Genomic DNA, 24,482 nt, shown 5'->3' with positions numbered 1-24,482 from the left:
AAAGGTCTCCTTCATCGCCGACTCATCCTTTTGTTCACACTTGTTTGGGGGCGGCTGAGTGCTTCAGTGACGTAAAACAACACCCTGGTCCTCCCTCTTAACCAAACAGACAGAGAGTTCACAAGCAGTTCAATTCATTCTTTACTGATCTATGAATCTATATGTACGTCTTCCTTTTTATCTGTTTGTGTGTCTGTACTGCTCAATGCAATCTAGGGCTCATAGTGTATAACATGTATTTACGTATCCTGTATCGAATGAGAGACCATTGTTTTCACAACACAGCTATATCTTTTATACAAAACTAACCACATATTTACACAACTGGTGGCAGAAACCTAAAAGTCTGTAGGTCAGTGTTACAAAAAAACGATCAAACATTTACCACACCCAAAGCAGTACTATAAAGTGTCACATCAGTGCTTCTGTTGGAGAGAAGTTATTTAAAGCACATTTCCTATAAATAACCTTAACATTTCCGTGTACATAGCCCCCATTCATTTGTGACTGTCATAGTGAGATCTTTAGTGTCTTTGTGTTAGCAACACACACACACACACACACACAGAGGAGATTAGATGAATGAAGATATTAGCAGTGTCACAATGAGAGACAGTCACCGACGGACCCTCCGCCTGGGGAAATGAGATAATTCTGTGCTGATTTCACTGTCACACTGACACACTGCCCTGACAACGGGAAGTTTTACTCAGCTGGAACTAGTGAAGTAAAAGTCAGCAAGTTGGGAGGCCAGTCAAATAAAACTGTCAAGTGCTGAAGCCAGTCACCAAGCCCCCAGAATAAGGGAATGGCATACAGGCTCAGGGCAGTAGAATCCAGCTTCAATGGTAAGGCTGTTTTTAAGCACTTTTAAGCAAAGTAAGTTTGATAAGTGATTTCCCTGGGTAAATACGTTTGGCAGACTTCACTGTCACAGTTTAGGAATTTTTTAACATAGGTTACTGTGGTTTGGCATGTTTTTAAATATGCTTGAGATTAGAAAGTGGTTTGTTTCGAGCTTTTAAAAGACTCTTGACCTTAACTTTCTATACTGTATTTCAATGGACTTTGTCCTACTGGACTGGTAATACCGGCACGTCTGTTGAAATGATGTGGTCTCATTGCATTTTTGGTTCTGTAAGAGTGCGGGGGTGCTGGTGAGTGCTTAGGGGGCAGATGGATCTCGTTAGGGGACAGCATATAGTCACCCCCACACACACACACACACACACACAAACACACACACACACACACTGTACGCTCACACACACACACACACACACACACACACACACTGTACGCTCACACACACACAACAGGATGAGTCACTGTCCTGCCATGCTGCAGCAATGGGATTAACACAGCTTCCTCTCCTCTAAATGCTTCATTCCTTTATATCCAGTTCACTGAAAGTGTTCGCTGATGAAACACAAACGCAAATTTCTTACGCAAGCCCAAATCTTTTTTTTTTTTAATCCCTTGAGCTGTTACTGCAAGACAAGGGACCTCTGTGTGCAGACTGTGGAGCTGCTGATGACATCAGAGAGATGTCATGGGGTGTGTGGTCAACAGGTCTCACAGCGGGCAGGAGCAGTGGGGTCTGATGATGAGGGCTGAGGGACTGGGCGGTAATGTGTCCCACTGGTAATGTGTAATGGATAATGTGTAATGTGAAATAAGGTAATGTGACAGCAGTGTGTCTCAGTGGTGAGAACTAAGGGACTGGACAGCAGTGTGTCCCAGTGGTTAGAACTAAGGGAATGGACAGCAGTGTGTCTCAGTGGTTAGAACTAAGGGACTGGGAGGCAGCGTGGCCCTGACTTGGTTGAGGTGTGGCCTAATGGGCAATGTGCAGAGTGACTGGGATGCAGGTTAGTGTTGCTTATTCAATATCCAGGCAGAATATATCTCAAATATCTCTTTAATGGAGAGACATTGCTTCACCTGGCGTCCTCATTTTAATTCTAATTTATTTTGATTTATTTTTGAAAATTGTAGTTTCAGGAAGGAGTGATGCAAAAGGTTTGCTCTATCTGTGATGCAAAATATAAATAGAATCTTCAATTCAGACCAGCAGATGGAGCAAGAGATCAGAAAACACAAGAAGATGTGAAGAGCATGGAGCCATGATCCATCTCTACTGGAAAACAGTGCCAGCTCAGAACTACAGCTCCCACAATTCAAAGCTGTGGGTTAAGATGAGATATATGGCCATTGTTCTTTCAGCCCAAATGTACAGAGCATACTGATTGAATGAAATGCTCTTCTGCCCTGGTGTGTTGCAATCCAGACTCTATCCACTAGGTATTTACCCCCTGCCAATCCCCAGGAGACAGGGCTTCAATTGCCAAACAAGCTTTGTGTTTCACAGTGTGTGGTTCAGATATGAGGGAGGATGGAATTACTTCATTCCCAGTGTTCCTAGTTGTGGTTTGCATGATAGTATCTCCAGAACTGGGATCTCATTTATTTTGGGTTTAATTAATATTACAAATGGTGACTCGTGAATCTGTGCAGTGAGATTCAGCACATCGAACACAGGAAGCCATGGACTGTATCAAATGTTACAGCTCCCTTATATAATACATTGTAATACACTGAGTATTTCTAAGGGTTAGATCAGCTAAATAAATAGCAGTCCTGTATTGCAATATTAAGAAGCCAGGTTACATCATTCTCTCTAGGGGTCAGTTCCTTGTTTGTATTCTCTTTGCCTTGTTTAATTCCTGATGCCCAGGTAAGCACAGTTCTGGGGTGTTTTGAAATCTTTATAAGATGATTTTATAGTTTATTTTTACAGAGTACAGATGGCACTAGAAACCTTCCCCACCACTCCTTGTCACAAAGATTAACAACATTGATACTTCTGAATAATACAAAATGAACAGCAATGCATTCAGACTAGCAAGTTTAAAACCAATTTAAAAAAAAAAAAAAAGACTGGATTGAAACTCATGTGATTCGGGAGTTTGGTGCCTGATCTAAAAGTTGAGTTTCACTCTCTCTCTCCAGACATCCAGGAATGCTATGAGGTCACACTGAGGCTGAACAGCCGTGCGGAGGACCAGGAGCCTGAAACTGGGGAGCGGACAGGAGAATCGGGAGGGGGAGATGAAAGATGGGAGGTATGATATCCATTGAAGCTCTGTCTGCACAGGCTTAGACAGGAACACCCCTCACACCAGCTCGGGTACTGGTAACAGTGGGCCAGGTCTGGGGGTTATTAAAATAAGCTGGAATTTGAGCTCTTTCTAACTCTGCTCTGGCCCGACCACATGTCTGTGTTTCTGTAATACGGTGCCTCATCTGAATGTATGATATAGGGATGGACATTGGATAAAATCTAAATAATAAACCTCAACCAGGGTGATTCTGAAAGTCCAGATTTAGATTCCAATACCAATTTCAATCCCTGCCTGTTTATTGCAGATAGCTAGCCGCGGAGAGCAGGGCCCTAACCCTGAGTTGGGACGGCTCACTCTGCAGAGGCCCTGCTTAAGAAAGCTAAATGTATCTAACAAAACCTGCCTTGCAGGCGCTGTTCAGAGCACATTTTGTGAAAGCGTCCAGCAAAGGGCTCATTATGATTCCAGGCGTGCAGTCACCAGAGTATAGGATTGGAATTCAATCGAATGAGCCTGCGCGTTCTATCATTTGGCGCAGAGCAGCAGAAAAAGAGGGAACTAATGACCGAATAGGACTGGACTGAGAGCGAGGTCTGTTGAGATTGCTGCTGGCTAATATTCCATCCCCTACAAGTTTTCACAAATGGGGTCTTGCTTCCATGTGATACATATATATAATGTCACTTTTTTAAAAATATTATTAGCTGTAGTGATTTCACGTTGATACTAGGCAATCTAATGAAGTTTGCATCAGCGTTGCACTGGAAGTGACCTCATACAGTGGCACAGCTGGCAGCAGCTACTGCCACCAAGGTTAGGCTAGGATGGCTGACGGAGCCTGGCTCTCTATCACAACAGACAGCGCCTTGGTCTCTGACCCTCTTAAAGCACTTCCCCAGCAGTAAGTGATACATATTGCACTCAAATGAACTGTTCAAGCCATTATGAAAAGTAATGTCATACTGGGCTCATGAGTTTAGTTTAAATGTTCAGGGAGTTGCTTAACATTGAATTAAACTGAAGCGCATGAATGCGGGACACTCATTGTAAGTTGAATCAGGACAGGCCTGGTTTATCTTTGTAGTGGGGGAATCTGGCAGTGTCCTGCCCTGAACAACTGTTGGCACATACCTGGCACAGCTGTCGCTCAGGGTAGCTGTCAGGCCGAGCGCAGGTCACTAATGAAAAGGCAGCGCGACAGATCAAGCCCTGATAAAAGGAAGATGAAGCTCTGCTGTGTTAAGGTCCGCAGTAAAGCTTTATAATAGCATGAGCTGGCACAATGGGAAGAACGTTTCGTTGCCTAATTGCCCTCCTTGGACTTCTGCCGAGCAGCTTGGTTGGTGCTTCAGTCCTGACACAGGCCTCCATGAGTGATTGCGGTCTCTCAGAGCTCAGAGAGCTGAATAAACTTGGGGGCTGGCAGGCTGGATGGCTGGCTCAGGAGAATGAACACGCAAGGATCAATCTTCATCAATGGGGGGGGTGTTTCGAAAGCTGCCTGTGCCGTAGTTCAGTGGAAACAAGCAGTCCTGCAGCTGGCCCTGAAGCAGCTGCACTGACAGGCAGTAGAGATGGCTGGAGGCTCTCTGATGTCTCTTCTCCTCTCCCCATCTTAGGCCCCTCATCGTTTGGCTAGTCATGCAAATGCAGGGCAAGCTTCATCCAACACATTCACGAGCACACCTCAGTCTAGGCCTGACTGTGACCTTATTGGCTCTGTAATGTTCCCACACCAAACCCATGCCATTTGTTACCTGAGCGAGATTTGAATCCAAATCTCCAGAGGTGACAAGAAAATTAGACCACCTTTAGGATAATCTTCCTGTTCATTTTTCGGCAGTTGCTAGCCGCTCTCCTTCCCACTACAGATAGTTTTACCCAGGTGTTAGCAGTGGTTCACAGTCAGGGACGAAGAGAAGACGAGATTACTTACACAGACCACTCAGCGCAGAACCGATTGATTTATCTTAATGGGCTCAAAAGAAAAAATATTTAATAGCACCGGGCTGCTGTCCCCTGTCAGTCAACACAGCACAGCTCATGGGATAAATCATTACCTCGATCTCAACACCCAACTCACAGAAACTCATATTATTATTTCAGTGCGGTCCCCGCTCTCAGAAACGAAACTTACCCTAATAGACAATGAAATCCATCAAGAGCATGAGGAGTAGTTAGAAACCCAAGCTGTGGGAGAGTCTACACAGGGTCAGGGACCTGTTCTGCATACCCCCTCTCCCCATTCCCCATCAGGGGGCTCTATTGAAGAACAGGAACTCCAGGCATTAGCTAAAAAGGCAAAGAAAGGCAGCTTCCATTGCTCTAGTACAACCGTCAGGCCCCTGTTTGGGATATGGCTGTGCCGGGCAGGCAGCAGTAAATCACATCAGATTGGGTTTGGAGCTTTTCTGAATCAAGCAGCAGTAAATCCCATTCAGTTTGCAATGCTCCTCGATGCCAGATAGCTGTAGTAACAGAGACGGATTCCTGTTTATCAAAGCTCTTCACGCTTGCCAGGTTTTTAATTGCTGTCTTTTTTTATTTTGTGGCCTTGATGATCAGGGAGGAGGAGGAGATTGTGTTGTTCTAACATAATCCCTGATGCCCATAAAACACTGCCTAATGCACATTGCGCCTCCTTCTGGCCACAGCACTGCATTAGGAAACCCACTGGTGAGCATGCCATGCCCATTATAAGAAACCCTGGAACTGGTTACCTCAGAGCACTGCGGCACATTCGTAAGTGAGACTGAACGGGAATTAGACACAACGTGTCGGCAAAGACAGGATGTGTTGGTGAGAGTTGCACGGTATTGTTTTGTATTAATCTGCTTCGATCATAGAGATTGTGCTGTACTGTGTGTTTCAGAGAATGGCCCCAGTTTGCCAGGAGCCTGGATTGGAGGGTGGTGAAGAGCCAGCTCGAGTTTGGGTGACCGCAAGGAGGAGCTCACAGAAAGTGGAGCGGGTGTGCGGCCTGGTGGCCCACTCTCGCGTGGAGATTCCCAAGGTCAGTGGGGATCAGGAGCTCACCGTTCACGGGCGCTGGGGAAAGGCAGGAGCTCAGACTACACTGAAAGGGACAGACCTTCACCAGCTCGTATTAACACTCTTTATCCTGGATACTCTTACAGTTAGTTTCATGTCTTTAGTAGTGCAAGGTTTCATCCCAGATATGAAACCAGCCTCGTCTTTCATTAGTGTGGAGGGGAATCGGAAATCAATCAGAAAACGCCATCTCTTATCTCAGGTAACGCCACTGCTGTGTTACCCTGAGAAAACAAGGTGCAAAATTATTACATTCAACCTGGATTGATTGATGTCCTCCACCCCCACCCCATATCTTATATTGTAGACTAGCAACATCACAATGCAAGGTGCTGGTAGTATTTCTTTGGAGGGTGTGCTTGTCATTGGTCCTTAAAGAGTTCATAGACCCCCAAGCACCATCTAGAAACACAGTGCGTGTTTGTGGAGGTGTACATACAGCTTATAATAAAAGCTGCAATAGTTTAAACCTTAAATTGAGGTCACTTTTCAGCCATTCTGCATTCTGCAGTTTTTCAAGTTAACTGCACGTTAACTGGCACCCCCTGCCTCTTATTTTACTGTCTGATGTGGATGAGTTTGTGTGTGGTGGTGGTGGTGGTGGTGGATTGGTGTCCAGATAGAGAGAGAGAGAGAGATGAAGCATTTCCGTTCCAGTTGGGGGATCTCTGTCTCTCTCCCCTCTCTCTCCCTCTGATGATTGATGAGGTGTCTTGTCAATCTGATTCTGCAGTTTGTCCTGCAGTACCTCTGTGTTACTCAGCAGGAATGCCCTCGGACAGCTTCTCAGCAACAGTGTTATTGACTCCTGAACCCAGTGACTTGTGTAATGGCTTTGTCAAGCGGATCAGACTCGGGGAAACTGAGAATTGGACACCTGCAAAGGGTCTCTAACCCCCTCGGCTCTAGGCACGACCTGTCTGGGTTGCCAAAGAGCCTGGGCAGCTGCTGAGTGCTGCTTACACAGCGCTGCCCCCGTTGTGCAATATTATAGGTGCCACATGTGTTGTATTGGGGGAGTAGCTGCTGTAGAGGATTGTCTGCAATTGATGTCTTTCCCTTTTGCTTTCATTTGGATGTTTCAGTGGTATTGTTTCTGCTGCAGTACACTGACTCCCCACTAGGGAGCACTGTGTTCACCCATGAGTCTTTACCCGCTGGTGCAATTTGGTTTGTATCAGTGTAATCCTGGGCAGATATTTCTCCAGGATAAAATTACAAAGATCAATCATCTTGTTTTCAGACTTGACCTTTTATTCACTAATGGAGTCAGACTAACTGACCGGGGTTAACACTAAGGGCTACTGCTGACCTTAAACACGTTAACCTATGCCATTACATTTTAACATGCCATCAAACAGACGGTACAACACTCTCATCAGCAGATGAAACCCTGCTTCTCTGCAGAGATCTGCCAGGATCGGAGTGCTGTGGCTGCCCTGCTCTCTCAGCGTAACCCAGTGAAATCTCTCTTCAGTGTAGGAGATCCCTAGCAGCCACACTGACAGGCTCGCAGAGAGTCAGAACTGAAACGGACACTGAGCACGCTCAGCCTGGCTTAGGTTGCTATGGAAACCACCTCCCTCCCCCTGCATAACCACATGCTCACAGGGCTCGCAGTGTTCTCTGTGGTTTGAGTGTCTCTCCTCATTAGGCTGGAGGTGAAGGGGTTCACTGACAAATTTAACAGAGCGTTACGACCGGCACTATCTCCCTGCCTACATCACCAAACTATTTGAGCAAATCCTTTTACTGTACATCTCTATCTTACTGTATCCCAATCGAAGTAGCCGTGCCTCTCCATTTCCTTCCTCACCATTCCCTCACTCCCATTTATTCACCCTTCTTCTTTAAAGGCTTCTCTACCTCCTCTCTTCCTTCTCTATGTTTCCCTGCAGTCTCCCTTTCCCCCTGTCATAATCCTTCTTTCCAGTCCTTTCCTTCCCCTGCCTCAGTCTCTCTCTCTCTCTCTCTCTCTCTCTCTCTCTCTCTATCATTATTCTGTCAGCCGGCTGTGTGCTGCCTGCTGGAGCAGCTGCTTGCTGCCACCCATCCTATTAATAGGAGCTGCAGCGCGGCCCTTTTGTTTTCCCTGTGATTGCAGCTGCGGGACTGTGCAGCTCTGAGAGCTGAGTGCTGCAGCGTCATCCTAGAGGCTTGTTGTGAATCAGGGACGCGGCACCAGCTTGGTTCTGGTCCCGCTCAAGGTCCAGCCTTCACTGCAGCTGGAGGTCCTTGTTCATGTTAGAAGGAACATTAGTTTATTCGATTTGCTGCACAAGCGAAGAGGATTTAAGGAAATAATTTCGCGCTGCCTGCATCCACACAAGTTTAATTTGCACACCCCTCTGCTGCGCCCCCTGCTGTATCAGGCAGTGTCTTGCCCTGGTTAGTACTGAGAGACTGGGAGGTAGATTGGCTTTTTGTGGTCAGGACTCAGGGATTAGCAGGCAGTGTGGTCTAATGGTTAGAGCTGAGGGACTGGGAGGCAGTGTGATTTAGTGATTAGAACTTAGGGGCTGCTTTCAGTTTTTTCAATTAGCTGTGTTTGCGTTAGGTATTTTTAAAAGGTAAGTGTGCTTCAAACACAATCCTTTTGTAATATAATAGTGCCCCCTGTGTGCTTAGTATTGAAAGCCATCGTTGTCCTTAGCCTGATGACACAGAGGGTTCCTGTACTTCCTGTACTTCCTGAACTTCCTGTAGCCTTATATGGTCATCTGTCTTGTCAGGTGACCAGTGCCTCAGAAGCTGAGAATGCAAAGAAATTCCAGAAAAAAATGTGAAATGAAGGGGTCAAAGAGGGTGCTGTTTGGTAGTCCTGGGCTATATAACAGGGTTAGCAATGCTGGTGCTGATAGGGGTGCTGTGAGACTAATAGGTGCAGATCCTGGAGCTTGGGCTGGTCTGAATAGCTACAGACCCCCCCCCCCCGCTTCCTAAATCAATCACTGGGATGCCTACTTTTAATTTGTCAAGAGGGGTCAAAGGCCACCCATTTAATTTCCTCTGAAATGTTCTTTACTTGATTGGATTTCTCTTTATATATCACCCTGATTCCTTGCTGTAGTTAAAAAGAATAAGAAAGAATGCAAGGATTATTATGTAGATGATATCAGTGTGGCTTAAATGTGCAGCCTCTTCCACAGAGAATGGAACAGCTTCTCTGTGCAGCCTCCATCACAGAGCATGGGACAGCGTCTCTGTGCATCCTCCATCACAGAGCATGGGACAGCGTCTCTGTGCAGCCTCCATCACAGAGCATGGGACAGCGTCTCTGCATCCTCCATCACAGAGCATGGGACAGCGTCTCTGCATCCTCCATCACAGAGCACGGGACAGCGTCTCTGTGCATCCTCCATCACAGAGCATGGGACAGTGTCTCTGTGCATCCTCCATCACAGAGCATGGGACAGCGTCTCTGCATCCTCCATCACAGAGCATGGGACAGCGTCTCTGCATCCTCCATCACAGAGCATGGGACAGCGTCTCTGTGCATCCTCCATCACAGAGCATGAGACAGCGTCTCTGTGCATCCTCCATCACAGAGCATGGGACAGCGTCTCTGTGCATCCTCCATCACAGAGCATGGGACAGCGTCTCTGTGCATCCTCCATCACAGAGCATGGGACAGCGTCTCTGTGCATCCTCCATCACAGAGCATGGGACAGCGTCTCTGTGCATCCTCCATCGCAGAGCATGGGACAGCGTCTCTGCATCCTTCATCGCAGAGCATGGGACAGCGTCTCTGCATCCTCCATCACAGAGCATGGGACAGCGTCTCTGTGCATCCTCCATCACAGAGCATGGGACAGCGTCTCTGCATCCTCCATCACAGAGCATGGGACAGCGTCTCTGCATCCTCCGTCACAGGCGCTAATTAGCGGGGCGTGGGTGTGAGAGATTGTGGGAAATTGGGACAGATTTAGCTGCTTGGAGACGTTTCTATAATTGCTGCCTTTTACACAATAACATCCTGGAGGTTCTGGCTCCAGAGTTACACAGCTCACTGTCTGCAAGGTGTCAATTCACTGGGAGTGCGTCTGCCAGCATGGAAATAGTTTAAATATGTAGCCTGTATACGAGCGTGCCCAGTAGAAACCGTCTGATTTAAACTGCTCTGGAACAGGATTTTAGATAATACAGTCTAGGTGAGGTAGTTCATGATTAGTGTGTAAAACCAGCAGTATACTGTATGTCGGATAGTTCGGAGAAGCACCTCTGGACAGCATTGTTGTTCTACAGGAAACCAGAAAGGATCATTGTGCAAAAATGCCAATTGCATACCAGTCTGCGCCATTTACTTCATCCGTTTGTAAGATACGTAGCAAGAAAGACAACGTGGTAACCCCCTTCATACTGGACAAGTGTATGAGAGCTGTTTAATGAAAATATTACAGTGCATGAATACAGAGACAACAGTAAATGTGCATTCCCATTTCTATACAGAATATCTGAGACATGCTGCCAACCCTGCAGCGTTCTCCTGCTCCCTCCCAACCTCAACCCTTCTCGCTCTCTCTGCCTCTCGCTCGTAGAGACGATGCTGGGCATTCATTGGTTCTGACTGAAGAGATCTACTCCTTTTTGTTTTGCTTTATATAATCTTAAAAGGCAACGGCTGCCTTTCCTGAGGGGAGTAAGACGCACTGAGACTAAAGCTCACTTTCTGTCTTCCTCTCTCTGTCTCTGCTTGCTCTGTCTGTCTGTCTCCCTCCTCCTGTCCTTCCTTTCTCCCCCCCCCCAGTTTCTCGCAGTTAAGGGGTTCAGTAGAAGAGGGGGTGCGCAGTGTGGATAGCGAGGGAGCGTGAAGGTGCTGTTTGTCTCTTTAAGAACAGCCACTAAGCCCCGCCCAGAGAAGAGGAGCGGAGCGCACTGATTGGCAGGGTTGCGATGCTGGAGGGACTTGCTCTGATTGGTTTCTTTTTTTTTTCTTTTAAAATGTAAATTATTTTTATCCTGGTTGCAAAACCTACATGAGTTACAGGAACAGAACTGCATGATAATGAAGTGAGCTGCCATGCTGATATTTGTTCATACATACGGCTTTATTGTCGGGTAATATAAGCTTTCTAGCAGAGAGAGGGAAGTCAAGGTGGTGGATTACATCTCGGCTCTATTGCAGTCCTGCTGCCAGTACTGAACACAGAAAATGTTAAACTCTTGATTTATTCTTGGAGTAAGGGAATCGGCTAACAAACCTACCAAGAACATTCCTGTTAAGATTATCACAAGACAAGCTGTCTATCACTTTCTTACAAAGTGTCTCAATTGACAAAGAAGCACCTTGTAATCACAGTTTTGATAAAGATGTGTTGATCCGTTGTGAAAAGTGTACTGCGGTATACTGTAGCAAAAGCATAACAAAGTGTACTTGGGCACAGGCAAGCATGATTAATCACAGATAAGTATTTTAAACCATGCTACAGCAATGTGCATAGTACAGGCATGGGAAAAGCACAATAAACTGCCAGATTAAAGATGCAAGAGGCGTATTCGTACAGCATAAACATGCCATTCATTGAACTGAAGTCCTGTGCACTAAGCAGCCTGTTGGCGCATTATGAAACTTGCTACTTTTCCAGTAAGTGCGCTGAGCGATGGCCATGATGTGATAAAAGGCACGCAGCCCCTTTAAGAGAAGCCAGTGAAGCACTGCTGCTGATGGTGTTGCTGTGCTGCGAGTTGATTGGTTGTGGCTGTCAGGGCTGAGGTGCTGGAGGGATGCTGCTATCGGTCCCTCTCTCTCTCTCGCTCGCCCGCCCGCTCGCATCCTTCTGTGCAATCAGCAAGTAGGGCAGGCAATCCAGAGCTCCACTCCTCTCTGCAGACTGGGGAAAAAAAAAAGAGAGAGATAGAGAGAGAGGAAACGAGTTTCCCAACGAACGCAAGAGGAGGAGAAGAGGAAGAATCACCACCAAAATAAGAGAGAGAGAGACACACACATACACGCACGCAGGGGAATATTTTACCAGGAGATACAGGCAGACATTTATATCTCTCTCTCTCCATATTTTTTTTTATATATACATATATATATATGTGTGTGTGTGTCTGTCACTGTGATCCCAGCGTGCTAAGAGGAGATTTTAACCATCATAACCGTCAGGGCAGGACTCTGATGGTGTGAATTGTACATTCATTTTCTGATCCGTACGTGAAGGAGAGAAAGACTATTTGGCTTTCCTCGCTCACTGGGTTTTTTTTTTTTTTTTTTTGATTGCCGAGAAGAAAGAAAGCGAGCAAGCGAACCAAGAAGCTGGTGAATTGTTCTTCTATCTGCTATCATTATTATTATCATCGTAATTCTTATTATTGGTATTCACTTTTTTTTTTTTTTTTTGCGTGGGGGATTGCGTGACGAAGCATCACCATTAAAAGGATCGTCAAAGCCAGCCAGCCAACCAGCCAGCCAGCCAGCATGCACAAACACCACCACTGCTGCAAGTGCCCGGAATGCTATGAGGTGACCCGCATGGCAGCCCTGCGCAGGATGGACCCCCCCACCTACGGAGACTGGCAGCCCGACCAGTTTGGTTACCCAGCCGGGTTCGGCGCCGGACAGACCCTGCCCTCTCCGGCGGCTGGAGGAGGTGGGGGCGCGGGAGGAACGGGCACCATTGGCAGGAGTAAGGGCAAGCTGATGACTGCTGCGGGCTCCGGGGGCCCCAACCCCAAGGGCCAGTCCAAGGGCGGCCCCAAGGTGAACGGCAACAGTTCTAGCGGTCAAGGAGGATGGTGGCCGGAGTGTACCTGTTCTAACCGGGACTGGTACGACCAGGTAATACTGACACGGACTGTGGGGCTCCACGGCGAGGTTCTGGGGTGCCTGTGTGGACATATAAAACTGATCACTATTCACACATGCACATAAACACAGCACAATGAGAGCTGCAGCAGCCTGCTGGCTGCAGGGGAAATACAAATTAGGGGAGGAAATGTAGCCTTTTTTAATCTTGTGCAGCTGAAATCGTTTTTTTTTTTTTTTGTTACACATATGCACATGCGTATGTTCCTATGCATCAATTGATAAACATGGATATCTATAGACATATATATGAATGTAACTGGTGGATATGCAGTATATCTAAGATACATTATACACTATCTAGATAAACGTTTCTTTATATTTAAAGCTATCTTCATATACCTCATATTTGTGTGTATGTGTCTTTGTTTACAGCGCATCAGTTTTTTAGGAGAATCAATTTCTAAACAGTGAAGACTGCTTATATAAATTAGATTGGGAAAGCATAGACCGATTATTATTTTTCTATCGGTACATGTATGTGTGAGACTCATCCGATTTAAAATACAGTTTATTAAAAACATACACTGAATGAATACCAGCAGACAGATACAATTATAGCCTATTATTACAAAACAATACCCTCCTACGAAGAAGGGGAAAAAAGCTTTTGATCACAATTGCTGGGAGATTTCTTTAGTGTAAATAATTGTGTTTTTGTGAGTGGGTGCGTAGCTCTGTATCTGTTAAGACGGATAGATGGATAGACGGATAGACGGATAGATGGATGGAGAGATGGATAGATGGAGAGATGGATAGATGAGTATTTCCCATTCTTGTAGTCCTATGGTGGATATCTTTCCTATCTCCTCATTCATTTCAAAGGGGGGTGGGTAGGTGATCTATATAAGTGTATTGATAGGCTGGGACACAAAACAAAACAAATAACAATAATATTGAATGCCATTTCCTAATAATGAGAACGGGTGTGAAGCCCCTCCTTTTGAATGCAAGCCTTTTCCTTCACAGTGTTGATATGCTAGGCCAGTCAGTTTGAGCCAGTCCTGCATGTTTGGGGGGAGGGGTCTTTTCAACACAGGAATCCATATCATGCAACTCTTTCTCCATCTCTCTCTCTCTCTCTCGTCTCTCCATCTCTCTCCTGTTGGGGCTTGTCATTTCCACACACTGTCAGACTCACAGACAGACAGGGACGGGGTCTATTGATATATTGAGATCAGGCAGTTCTCTTTACAGGGGGGGGGGGGGGGGGGGTCAGTGTGACTGTACGAAATGTTGTGTGTGCGCGTGTGTGCGTGCGCGTGTGTGCGTGCGCGTGTGTGTGCGCGTGTGTGTGAGTGCATGCAAGTAAAATGGAGGCTGAAGATTCAGGTAGTGTGAGAAACAGTGAACACACAGGATCTAAATCCTACCTGCCTGTAGATTATACTGCAAATGGCAGGCTAACCCTTTGAACTGCTGTTCCCATAGCATGGGCTGTATTTTGTATGTTTATTTTATAACCAGCTAGCTGGGATGAAATGAGTATTTTAGACATGCGCGCGCACACACACACATTCATACAAACACATACTCACTCTCACACACTCGCTCACACACACTCGCTCACACACACACACACACACACACACACACACAGCTGCTCTTATAGCATCAAGTGTGTTTATTAATAATTGTAGCATTCTTTTTACTCTGTGTTCATTCAGTACTCTGTTTTTATGCGAGTGTGTGAAGGTATATGTTTCCTTAAATACATTAAGCTTGTGTTTATATTTAGCAAGTCCTTTATTCAACAGAATGGGAGAATACCTACTGTTGTAAATGTTGTAAAGCTCCTAAATGGGGGTACACATCAGCCCTAGGCACATGTTCCTTGCCTGCAATGGTCCAGTAGCATCTGAAATTGGAAAGAGGCTCATTATAGCAATTGATTGACGGCACTAGAGTAGATCCAGGGATGGAAATGAAGCCCGCTCTATATCAGCACAGGCATTGTTTGGACATCCTGGGTATCGAAATGCAAATCAAGATTTATCCAAAAACAAGTGAGAAATGGAAGAGCATTATATAAGACAAGCTGCAGCGAGAAGCGGGTGAACCCTTTCCAGTGTAGAGAGGCTTCACCCTGAGTTATTGAGAATGATTAGAACAAGCGTGGAGGGGCACTTAACTCTCTGCAGCCCAGGTACTGTGTGTGAGCAATGCCACTGTGTGGTATGTGCAGCCCAGGTACTGTGTGTGAGCAATGCCACTGTGTGGTATGTGCAGCCCAGGTACTGTGTGTGAGCAATGCCACTGTGTGGTATGTGTTTGTTATAGATGTGCTTGAAGAATGCATGTTGTATGGCAAATTAAAAAGAAAAGATTTAGCAGTTTTGAATTTGTATACATTTGCCAGTAGAGACAGCTATCTAAAAAGATGTGTATTGTATATACACAGTACCCGGGTCAGTGTTTGTATTTGCACTGTACTCATCTATTAGGAGATCTGGGGGAGGCAGAACTCTTTCAAGGAAGTTGATAATAAACTAATCAGAATGGTACATTTACAAGGAAGACAAGAATAGAATTGGATGTGTTTCTTGAGAGCGAGTGTGGAGCAGAGAGGACAGCAAGCTTGTCGGGCCTCATGGCTTCTCCTTGTTTTTCAGGCTGTTCAGTATTTATTTTTGAAAAGCCGTCACGTTCAATGGCACTGTTCATAGAGACACAGAAGTGGTGAATAACCTGGATTAGGGGACAGAGAGGAAACAGCTGAGACTGAGAGGGGGAGAGAGACTAGGTGTATGTATTTATTTATACAGCGGAATACACTGAGGTGTATAACATCCCCTTAGCAAACAACTCTCTCTCTCTCTCTGTATACATAAAAGCATTCATAGTTGCAATTTTAAATGTTTAAATCATATTTCAATGGGTAATTCTAACATATTTAAATTTACAGAACTTGCATTTTTGGCAGGAACAGCATGTTGAAAAGTTTCAAAATCCCTGTGATTTTTCAGGTCAGGTGACCGATAGTGTAGTGAGAGGGTGAGAAGCCAGCGTTTCTTATACACACAGAGAGGGCGGGACACGGGGGGGGGGGGGGGGGGGGGGGTGTTTGTGAGAGGATGAGAAGCCAGCGTTTCTTATACACACAGAGAGGACGGGAGACGGGGGGGGTGTTTGTGAGAGGATGAGAAGCCAACGTTTCTTATACACACAGAGAGGGCGGGAGATGGGGGGGTGTTTGGTTGCAGATCAGTCCCTGTGGGGTGTGTGTGCTCAGTTTGGGTTAATAGAGTGGGGGTGGGGCTCTGCTCCCAGGCTAGAGGAGCTGTACAGTGTAATGTATATATTACTGTGCCAGCAGTGAGCAGGAGAGTGCTGTGTGTCTATATTACATAGCAGACCTTGATATTGACGTGATACAGCCGTATGAAATTTCTTTTTGCATCGGATGGCAGAGGGAAATGACATCACGTGAATGACAAGCTGATATCAGTGCTGCAGTGAGAACCAGAAGGGCTATTTATCCTCAGAGGTATGGGGAAAACAGATGGAAATATACCTAAGAGGAGAGCACTGGCATTCAGGTCTACCCCTCTTTGGAAACCAGAATGTTATTTTATTTTTTGATCAAGCCTTTAGGCTTATCAATAGAGTGGGATACTGTAGAATTACTAAGAGATAATAACATGGTTTTCAAATGTTCACTATTAGAATATGAAAGAAACCACATGCGTGTGTGTGTGTGTACCTGTATGTACAGTCTGTGCACTGACTGTGTGTGTGTGTATGTACAGTGTGTGTGTGTGTGTTTGTTAGCATTGTAATAGGTCTCCTGTGCAGAGTTGTGTGTTTCCAAGCTTGTCTGTTCTGCTCTCTCTCCTCACACACTGTAGCTACCATGCTTTCTCTCTCCTATCCCCATCTCCATCTCCCTCCATCATCACCCCTATTCTAGCCTAGAATGGGGCTGAAAGCAGATTCAAGCATGCATCATTGTATGAGATGAGTCTGCCTATTCAACATCATTTAATGCAATACAAAACAGTTTTCGTATCTTTAAAAAAAAAAAAAACATCTAACCTGAGAACATTTGGAAAATGGCTATGTCATGGAATTCACAGTTGAAAATGCAGTGCTGCTTCTAATACAGTAGGTACAGTACCAGCATGGGTCTGAAAGCTGCAGGCAGTGCGTTGTTAGAGTGAGGGACTCTCTGTGGTTAGAGGTAGTTTTTTAGCAAAGGGAATACGAGGGAAATTCAAGCTTGTGTTCTGAGTTCCTGCTTTCTCAGGGACGAGAGTCAGTTCAGGATACAGGCAGGAGGGAACAAGGGATGCAGACCCATCCGAATCGCAATGGGATAGTGACTATCCTTCTCTCTGAGTCATCATTCATTTGCTCCCCTATTTGAAATGTTAGCTGAAATGTCACCAGTAGTTACTGAGCGAGAAGACTGAGCAAGTCACTTGCAGGAAATTATGTTCTCCATTTAAAACAAGCGTTGCCACTGTTTTACGTTATCAGGTGTGTTTATCAGTCGTCGAGTGAATCAGATGAGAGTTAATGTGGATAGTCTGGCAAATACAACAACATTTGATCTAATCAGCTGCAGATCTAAATACCACTGCAGTTTTGATCATGAAAACAGGGATATTTAACCGCACGTGCAGGTCTCTGGTGTATTTTTGTCTTTTAAAAGATTGAATGTGAAATGCCAGGATAATAACGATTTCTATAAAGGGAAGGTTCAGAAGCTGTCCTCTCCTATAATAATGCCCTCCTGCGTACAATTGCTAAATAAAATCATGTTGTACATCTTAGACATGCCCAATGCATTTCCTTGCCTACGTGGTCAGCATGCTTTCCATCAGCTCTAATATTTCTTAGTCCTGGGACAAAGATTCAAATATTCAGGCAAACCGTGCTTGTGTGTTCATATATCAGAATTTATAAATGACTGTCCAAAATATACCGTGCAAAGAAAGCCAATGTGTAAATGATGTCCACAGTAAACAGCATGCATTCTACTGTACAGAAGAGTGTTCTCTCCTCTCTTTAATGGTCAAGTAGCTGAGGACCAGGTGTTACTGGAATATGATACAAGTGATCCTTTAGTTTTCACGTGAGAACTAATGAATTATGACACGTGGGCATGGCGTCATTCTTTTTTTTTTCTTTACTTTACGATTGGGTCACCCTACCACAGTTTTTTGTTTTATTGGGTGTTATCCAAAAATCTAGTAAAAACATCAACATTATCCAAACCAACATCATGCAAGTCTCAAACAGAAGCATCTGACTATCAGAACAAAACGTGTGCCAAGACAAGAGGAGTTAGTATTATTGGCGTATGTTTAAGTGCTACGGCTGGATTCACAGACCCTGATTAGCACTAGCTAAAGTTAGCTCAGGTCAGGCAATCCATTGCTAGTGCTAGTGCTGAAACCAGCTGGATTAAGCAGGAAGTAGACTGAAGGTCATGTGTTTGGATCTCAAGAGTATTTTGGTGTTGCACAGACAGTTTCGTGGTAGGTTTCCAGGATAGATTGTGTCTCCTGCGCCTGTCTCTGTTTCATGTCAGCACAGTTAGGAGAAGCTAAACCATATGCTAAAATATGTGTCAGTTACCTGACCTTGGTGTTTTAGTGTTTGTGTTAAATCAGTAAAGCTGATTTGGTATGTGTGAGGTCCTAAATACACTTAGAAAAACTGACTTTAATGTGAAGTGTTCAATTCGGTTCCAAATGTATATGTTTTTAAAATATCAATAAAAAAAATTAAAAATCACAATAATATCAATAAATGTTTCCTTTGATCATGTTGTTATAACATTAACCCAATTTGGAAAGAAAAACAAGTTATAATAATAATAATAATAATAATAATAATAATAATAATAATAAATGAGATCTCGTTTAACACTTGTTCTATAAGCTGTCCCCCCTGTTATAAAACAATGCTCTGGATCACAAGGTAAATATAAAGCAAGATGAGTGGTAAGAGAAGCCTTCGAGAAGTTTACTGATGTATAGCGTGGTAAAATTATGGCATTTGTATAGTAGGAAAGCAAAGTAAAAGCACAGTGAAAGCACGGTAAAACACAAGCCCTTTTGGTGATTGGCTGGTGTGTACGTCACTCATTTTGTCTTTGATTATGTCATGTGCTTCCATCTCTGCATTGCTGCTGCTGCTGCTGCTGCTGCTGCAAACGACAGACACTGCTCAGCAGTAAGATGACGGCTTTTTAAAATACAAGACTCGCAAAAAGAAGTTCAATTTAAAACATATCCTAAACCCCTAGGATCATCTGCGCTCCCCCAGGAGATGACTGCTAGTACTGTATGTAGAATACTGCATGTGTAACAGTAAAAGAGACTCGTGCACCATGATGTAAAAACCATCTAAATACACAAGAAGCATGGCACAATATAGAACACCCTGCATTCCGGTCCATTACTACCAGTTAATGCCCACAGGGTTGGGTATTATTGCTTAAATGCTCTTGCTACGGCTTTCCTCTCTCCCTCTTCCCTTAGCCCCCCTCCCTTCAAGTCCGTGCTGACAGATATGTACTTGTTTTAGTCTGCCTGTCTGTTTATTAGTCTAAACATGTTATTAAATGGCTGACATTAAACTGCACAATTTTCTCTCTGCCTTGCAGTCGTACTTCATTTCATTGAAATGTTTTTGCGCAGGAGAGTACATTACGATTTAGCATCTCTTTTATAAACACACAATTAAACACACTATTCAGCCCGGGCACAACATAAATAACAGGAGCCATGCGTTTAAAACGAAGTGGACGCATTAAACAAACAACTCTCGCAAAGACAGAGGCGTCTTCGGCTTTCTAAACAGAGGATTATGCTCCAAAAGAAATACCTTTAACATGTCCTCTGGGCAGGTGACAAATTATTCAGAGAATTGACAGTAGCGTCAGAAAATGATGATAACCCCAGCCCTCACTACCATTCTTTTATCCAGCCTTACATCCTAACCCTAATCTAATACAATACAACCCTGTCACCATTATAACCTGCCTCTGGTCTTCGTATTGCTTCGTTTCCACTGCCTGTCCCTGGTACAGCTGAGCTGGACAGTGTGGGCAAGGTGGACAGTCTGGGTGAGGTGCACAGTGTGGGCGAGGGGGACAGTCTGGGTGAGGTGGACAGTGTGGGGGCGAGGTGAACAGTGTGGGCGAGCTGGACAGTGTGGGCGAGGTGGACAGTCTTGGTGAGCTGGACAGTGTGGGCGAGGTGGACAGTCTGGGTGAGGTGCACAGTGTGGACGAGGGGGACAGTCTGGGTGAGGTGGACAGTGTGGGCGAGGTGAACAGTGTGGGCGAGGTGGACAGTCTTGGTGAGCTGGACAGTGTGGGCGAGGTGGACAGTCTGGGTGAGGTGCACAGTGTGGGCGAGGTGGACAGTCTGGGCGAGGTGAACAGTGTGGGCGAGCTGGACAGTGTGGGCGTGGTGGACAGTCTGGGCGAGGTGTAGTTAAAGATGGCTGTCTGTGTTCCAGTGTCATTGTCAGGTATAGCTGAACCGGCTGTTTGTGTTCCAGTGTCAGTGTCGGGTCACACCGTGTTCTTCTCTTTAATCTTGTATTCATTTTTTGTATCTTTTTTATCTTTTTTTATCTCAACACTGAATAGCAGTATTTCTGTGATTTTGTCAAGCACTTTTCAATCTCTAACTGTGCCTGACAGCTGCTCTTGAATGTGCTTTTCCGTTCCAGTGTTGAGGAGAGCTGTCATTTCTTCTGCGTCCCACGAAGCAACAACTGTGTCGGGTTTGTTTTGAGCACAGCCTTCGCTCACAGCCACCATTGTTCGAAACAGTCAGTCTTTTTAGCACACGTCTTTCGAGGATGTGCTTCTGCACAGCACAGCTTGACCCCGTTGGGTATGAGATATGAAACTACACTGTCTGAGGTGGAGCTAAACACCATCCAGCTACACCTCACCCAGACTGTCCAGCTCAGCTATACCTGGGGAAACAGGTCATCACTCACATTGTGAGGTAGTCCAGACTCTGTGTGTGTGCATCACTCACATTGTGAGGTAGTCCAGACTCTGTGTGTGTGCATCACTCACATTGTGAGGTAGTCCAGACTCTGTGTGTGCATCACTCACATTGTGAGGTAGTCCAGACTCTGTGTGTGTGCATCACTCACATTGTGAGGTAGTCCAGACTCTGTGTGTGCATCACTCACATTGTGAGGTAGACCAGACTCTGTGTGTGTGCATCACTCACATTGTGAGGTAGTCCAGACTCTGTGTGTGTGCATCACTCACATTGTGAGGTAGTCCAGACTAGTATTTTGGATTTCAAGATTATTTTATATTGACGTAATTTATTTAAGAGTATTCAGAATAAACAGTAATTGTTGTTTTCCCATCATTCATTTATTCTTTGAAAATAGATGTTGGTGTTTCAAAAGGTTTTCTATGAAAGGCGTTAGAGAATTGTGGCTGCTGTGTTGCCCTTTGCTGTGAATGTTCCTGCATGTTCAGCCTGGAGCGTCACTACTGCACAGTGTGCTGCTTTTTCTTTTGCACTGGAGCAGGAAAGAGCAAATTACAACACAGAGATCCGAATCAGAAAGCTTCATTCGGAATATGGGGATTTACATGGATTAGTATTTCCATTCAATTCCAATTATATAATCAGCACAATCCTCACATACGCTTAAATATGATATGAGCAGATCTGAAGAGTCAAATTCATATTCCAGATTCTATTTAAAATCACTTTATTAAACACAGAGGACAGGGTTATAAACTCACACTCGTCCTGCACCCAGAACTGGGGTTCAGAACTACCCTAAACTGAGTATATTCATTAAATCACCAAGAGTCTGTTAAATGAATTATTCTTACCATGTAGCTGCATGAGCATCTCATAACAGTAAGCCTACAGATTCAGATGAGATTTATAATCACACTGCAATAAGTGCGATCACTTCAGAGTATATTTAGTGCCTGATTGCTCAGATTTCTGACACCTGGTTATTTCTGTAATACAGAAAAAAGCGTAGCTCTGAAAACTAGGACTGGGTGCACGACCAGTGTGAGTTTGTAACCCTGGATGAGCCAGGGCTGTCTTCCAGTCCAGGTTTGTAACCCTGGATGAGCCAGGGCTGTCTTCCAGTCCAGGTTTGTAACCCTGGATGAGCCAGGGCTGTCTTCCAGTCCAGGTTTGTAACCCTGGATTCCAGTCCAAGATTCCCCCAGATTGGATTCTCTAGTAAGACCAGGAACCTACCTAACCCTGTAAAATGTATAGCCCAAGGTCTTCTGCCATTCTTACTTACCGCCTACAGTAAAGCCCTCTAAGACATTTTGAAATGTTGTCATAGAATTTCTGAGTCTGGTGTTCTGCTATCAATGCATTCTGTGATGTACTCCTTAGCAACCAGGTTAGCAACACAAATCCATAGTCTGTATTTATGTTCTATTATATTTCTGTTAAATTGCAACAATTGATTGTATGGGAACACACATACACTGCTACCCATGAAGTAATAGAGCGACATGATATGCGTAATCGGCATATAGGTTTTCTTTTTATAGGCAGAGTTCTTTTAAACCCCCTTGAAGGCCCACACATCAGGGTCTGGTGTAATCTATAGAGAATCACAGAAGGCATCTGTGTTAGTATTTCAAACACAAGAGCCTCGATTAGATATATCATCTCAGTAATTAAGTATGAATGCAGTCATTCAGAAAATCCTACACCAGTTTGATCACACAAAGCAGAGCAGATTAAATTATTGACCCAGAAACTGCTGATTTACTCTCTGTCCCATAATCCCCAAACTAGCAGCTGGCTGGAAGCCCAGTGAAGAGTCCCTGGTAAAAGAGGCTGGTCACAAGGACAGACTGGTTCCCAGTAAAGAGAATGATGCAAATCCCACTGAATGGACGATTTAAGATCCCTTGCAGGTTGATTGCAATTGGTTAGGAAGGATCCCAGTAAGGGACTGGCATGTGGCATGGTTTGTGTGCCAATGTAAGGGGATGATTTGTGCAAGTGCATTTGAACTGTTGTTTGTGGCAAAGTGAGATCAGCTATTAGGACTGTACTCTGTTTAATGATGACCTTTTATTAGGTTTATGATATAACGCAGTAGATATAGCCTGGGTGTTGTGTGGTGAACTCCCTCTCGCTCGCTCTCTCGCTGTCTCTCCATGTTGCTGTTGTTTTTATGTACAGAATGCATACGATGCATTGTAATATATATTTTATTGATTGGACTGCAGCGCAGTGTGTTTGGCAGCGTGACTGGTTACTGAGATGGGGCCAGCTCTGGCTGAAGGACTTGTTTGAGACACAGTGGGAACCTCAAAACCGCTGAGTAAAAATCACGAAACAGCGTAAGCGTTGGAGAATTTAGGCTTTTGCTCCAAGGCAATTTAGGCTGTTGCTCCTGTTATTGTTTTTGGTAATCCTTTATAATAAGCTTCAATAATTCAAGAGTGATTTAGATTTCAGATTGAAAATTGGTGATTTTCTAGAATTCTTCAACCGATCCATCATGAATCATTAGCAGGCATGTAATTTAAAGTCCCCCCCCCCCTTTTACTAGAATTAAACAACTGCAGTTACATAAAAAGGGGGCAAATATTTGCTCCGGACCACAAGCTTAAAAATTCAGTTCCCCGCTTCTTACATTAACAGATTAGGATGATCACAGTCAGGGGTCAGGACACCAAGCTGCTGTGTAGAGGGCTCAATAGAGTGAGATACTACTGCAGTGTGTGGATTCAACCTGGATATCACTGTCCCTTGCTCTCTATCACTGTAACCCCCTCCAGACCACGAGAGCCTGTCTGCCTGTCTTTACATAAATACATACACCACACTTTATAGGATGATCGGCTTTTTCGTAACACTGAGCGTTTTGCATTCCCAGCCTTGGTGCGAGATGTATGTTACGAACAGTGATGCAGCTCATGCAGTAGCAATGGAAGGGACCATCGTCAGTAAGTGAGGGAGCAGCTCATCATGCCCTGCTCAATAAAATCAAATCTACCCACTGCCTCATGTGGAATTGTGTTTGTGATGTGAGATGCTGCCCACTGAACTGGGCTTCAACCCAGGCCTCTATATATATTGATATGTTAGGTTGCTGGGGGACAGATTTGTGTTCCCCGGGTCACTCTGTAGCCCAGTGAGCTGCACACTGAGCCTCCCATGCCCCCTGAGGCTCACTGCGTCAAACAAACGGATAATTAGTAATACATGCTGTCTCCTATTGATGAGGCAGTCAGCGTGTGATAAATGGGCACTATTTAAAGATGTGCTGTGGAAACCGCTATCTTCTCAGGCTGCTCGCTGCTGAGCATGGAGGGGAGGGGGAGGGGGCTGCATTCCTCTGCAGGACTCTTTCCCTCCCTTCCTTGCACCGTGTGTCTCTGAACCTGACTCCCACTACCAGTGATTTAACTGAGGGGCTGGGAGGCAGTGTGGTCTAGTGGTTAGAGCTGAGGGACTGGGAGGCAGTGTGGTCTAGTGGTTAGAGCTAAGAGCCTGGGAGGC

At 45.0% G+C, this 24,482-nt stretch overlaps 1 protein-coding gene across 13 annotated transcripts in view; it reads left to right on the top strand.

Annotated features, from left to right (window-relative positions):
• The window catches only part of LOC117430755 (disks large homolog 3-like), a 56,737-nt gene that overhangs the window by 4,655 nt on the left and 27,600 nt on the right, over positions 1-24,482 (top strand). For 9 of the 13 annotated variants that reach the window (XM_034902793.2, XM_034902794.2, XM_034902787.2 and 6 more), the window contains exons 3-4: positions 3,013-3,125; positions 5,998-6,138. In XM_034902793.2, the coding sequence (XP_034758684.1) occupies positions 3,013-3,125; positions 5,998-6,138 (254 nt within the window). Of the gene's footprint in view, positions 1-3,012; positions 3,126-5,997; positions 6,139-12,574; positions 12,958-24,482 lie in introns of those variants that run through there. The other 4 variants (XM_034902802.2, XM_034902803.2, XM_034902792.2 and 1 more) reach the window with 3 other exon arrangements.

This window comes from Acipenser ruthenus, chromosome 26 (assembly GCF_902713425.1).
Source record: "Acipenser ruthenus chromosome 26, fAciRut3.2 maternal haplotype, whole genome shotgun sequence".
Classification (NCBI taxonomy): domain Eukaryota; kingdom Metazoa; phylum Chordata; class Actinopteri; order Acipenseriformes; family Acipenseridae; genus Acipenser; species Acipenser ruthenus.
This window is presented reverse-complemented; position numbering and strand designations above follow the sequence as displayed.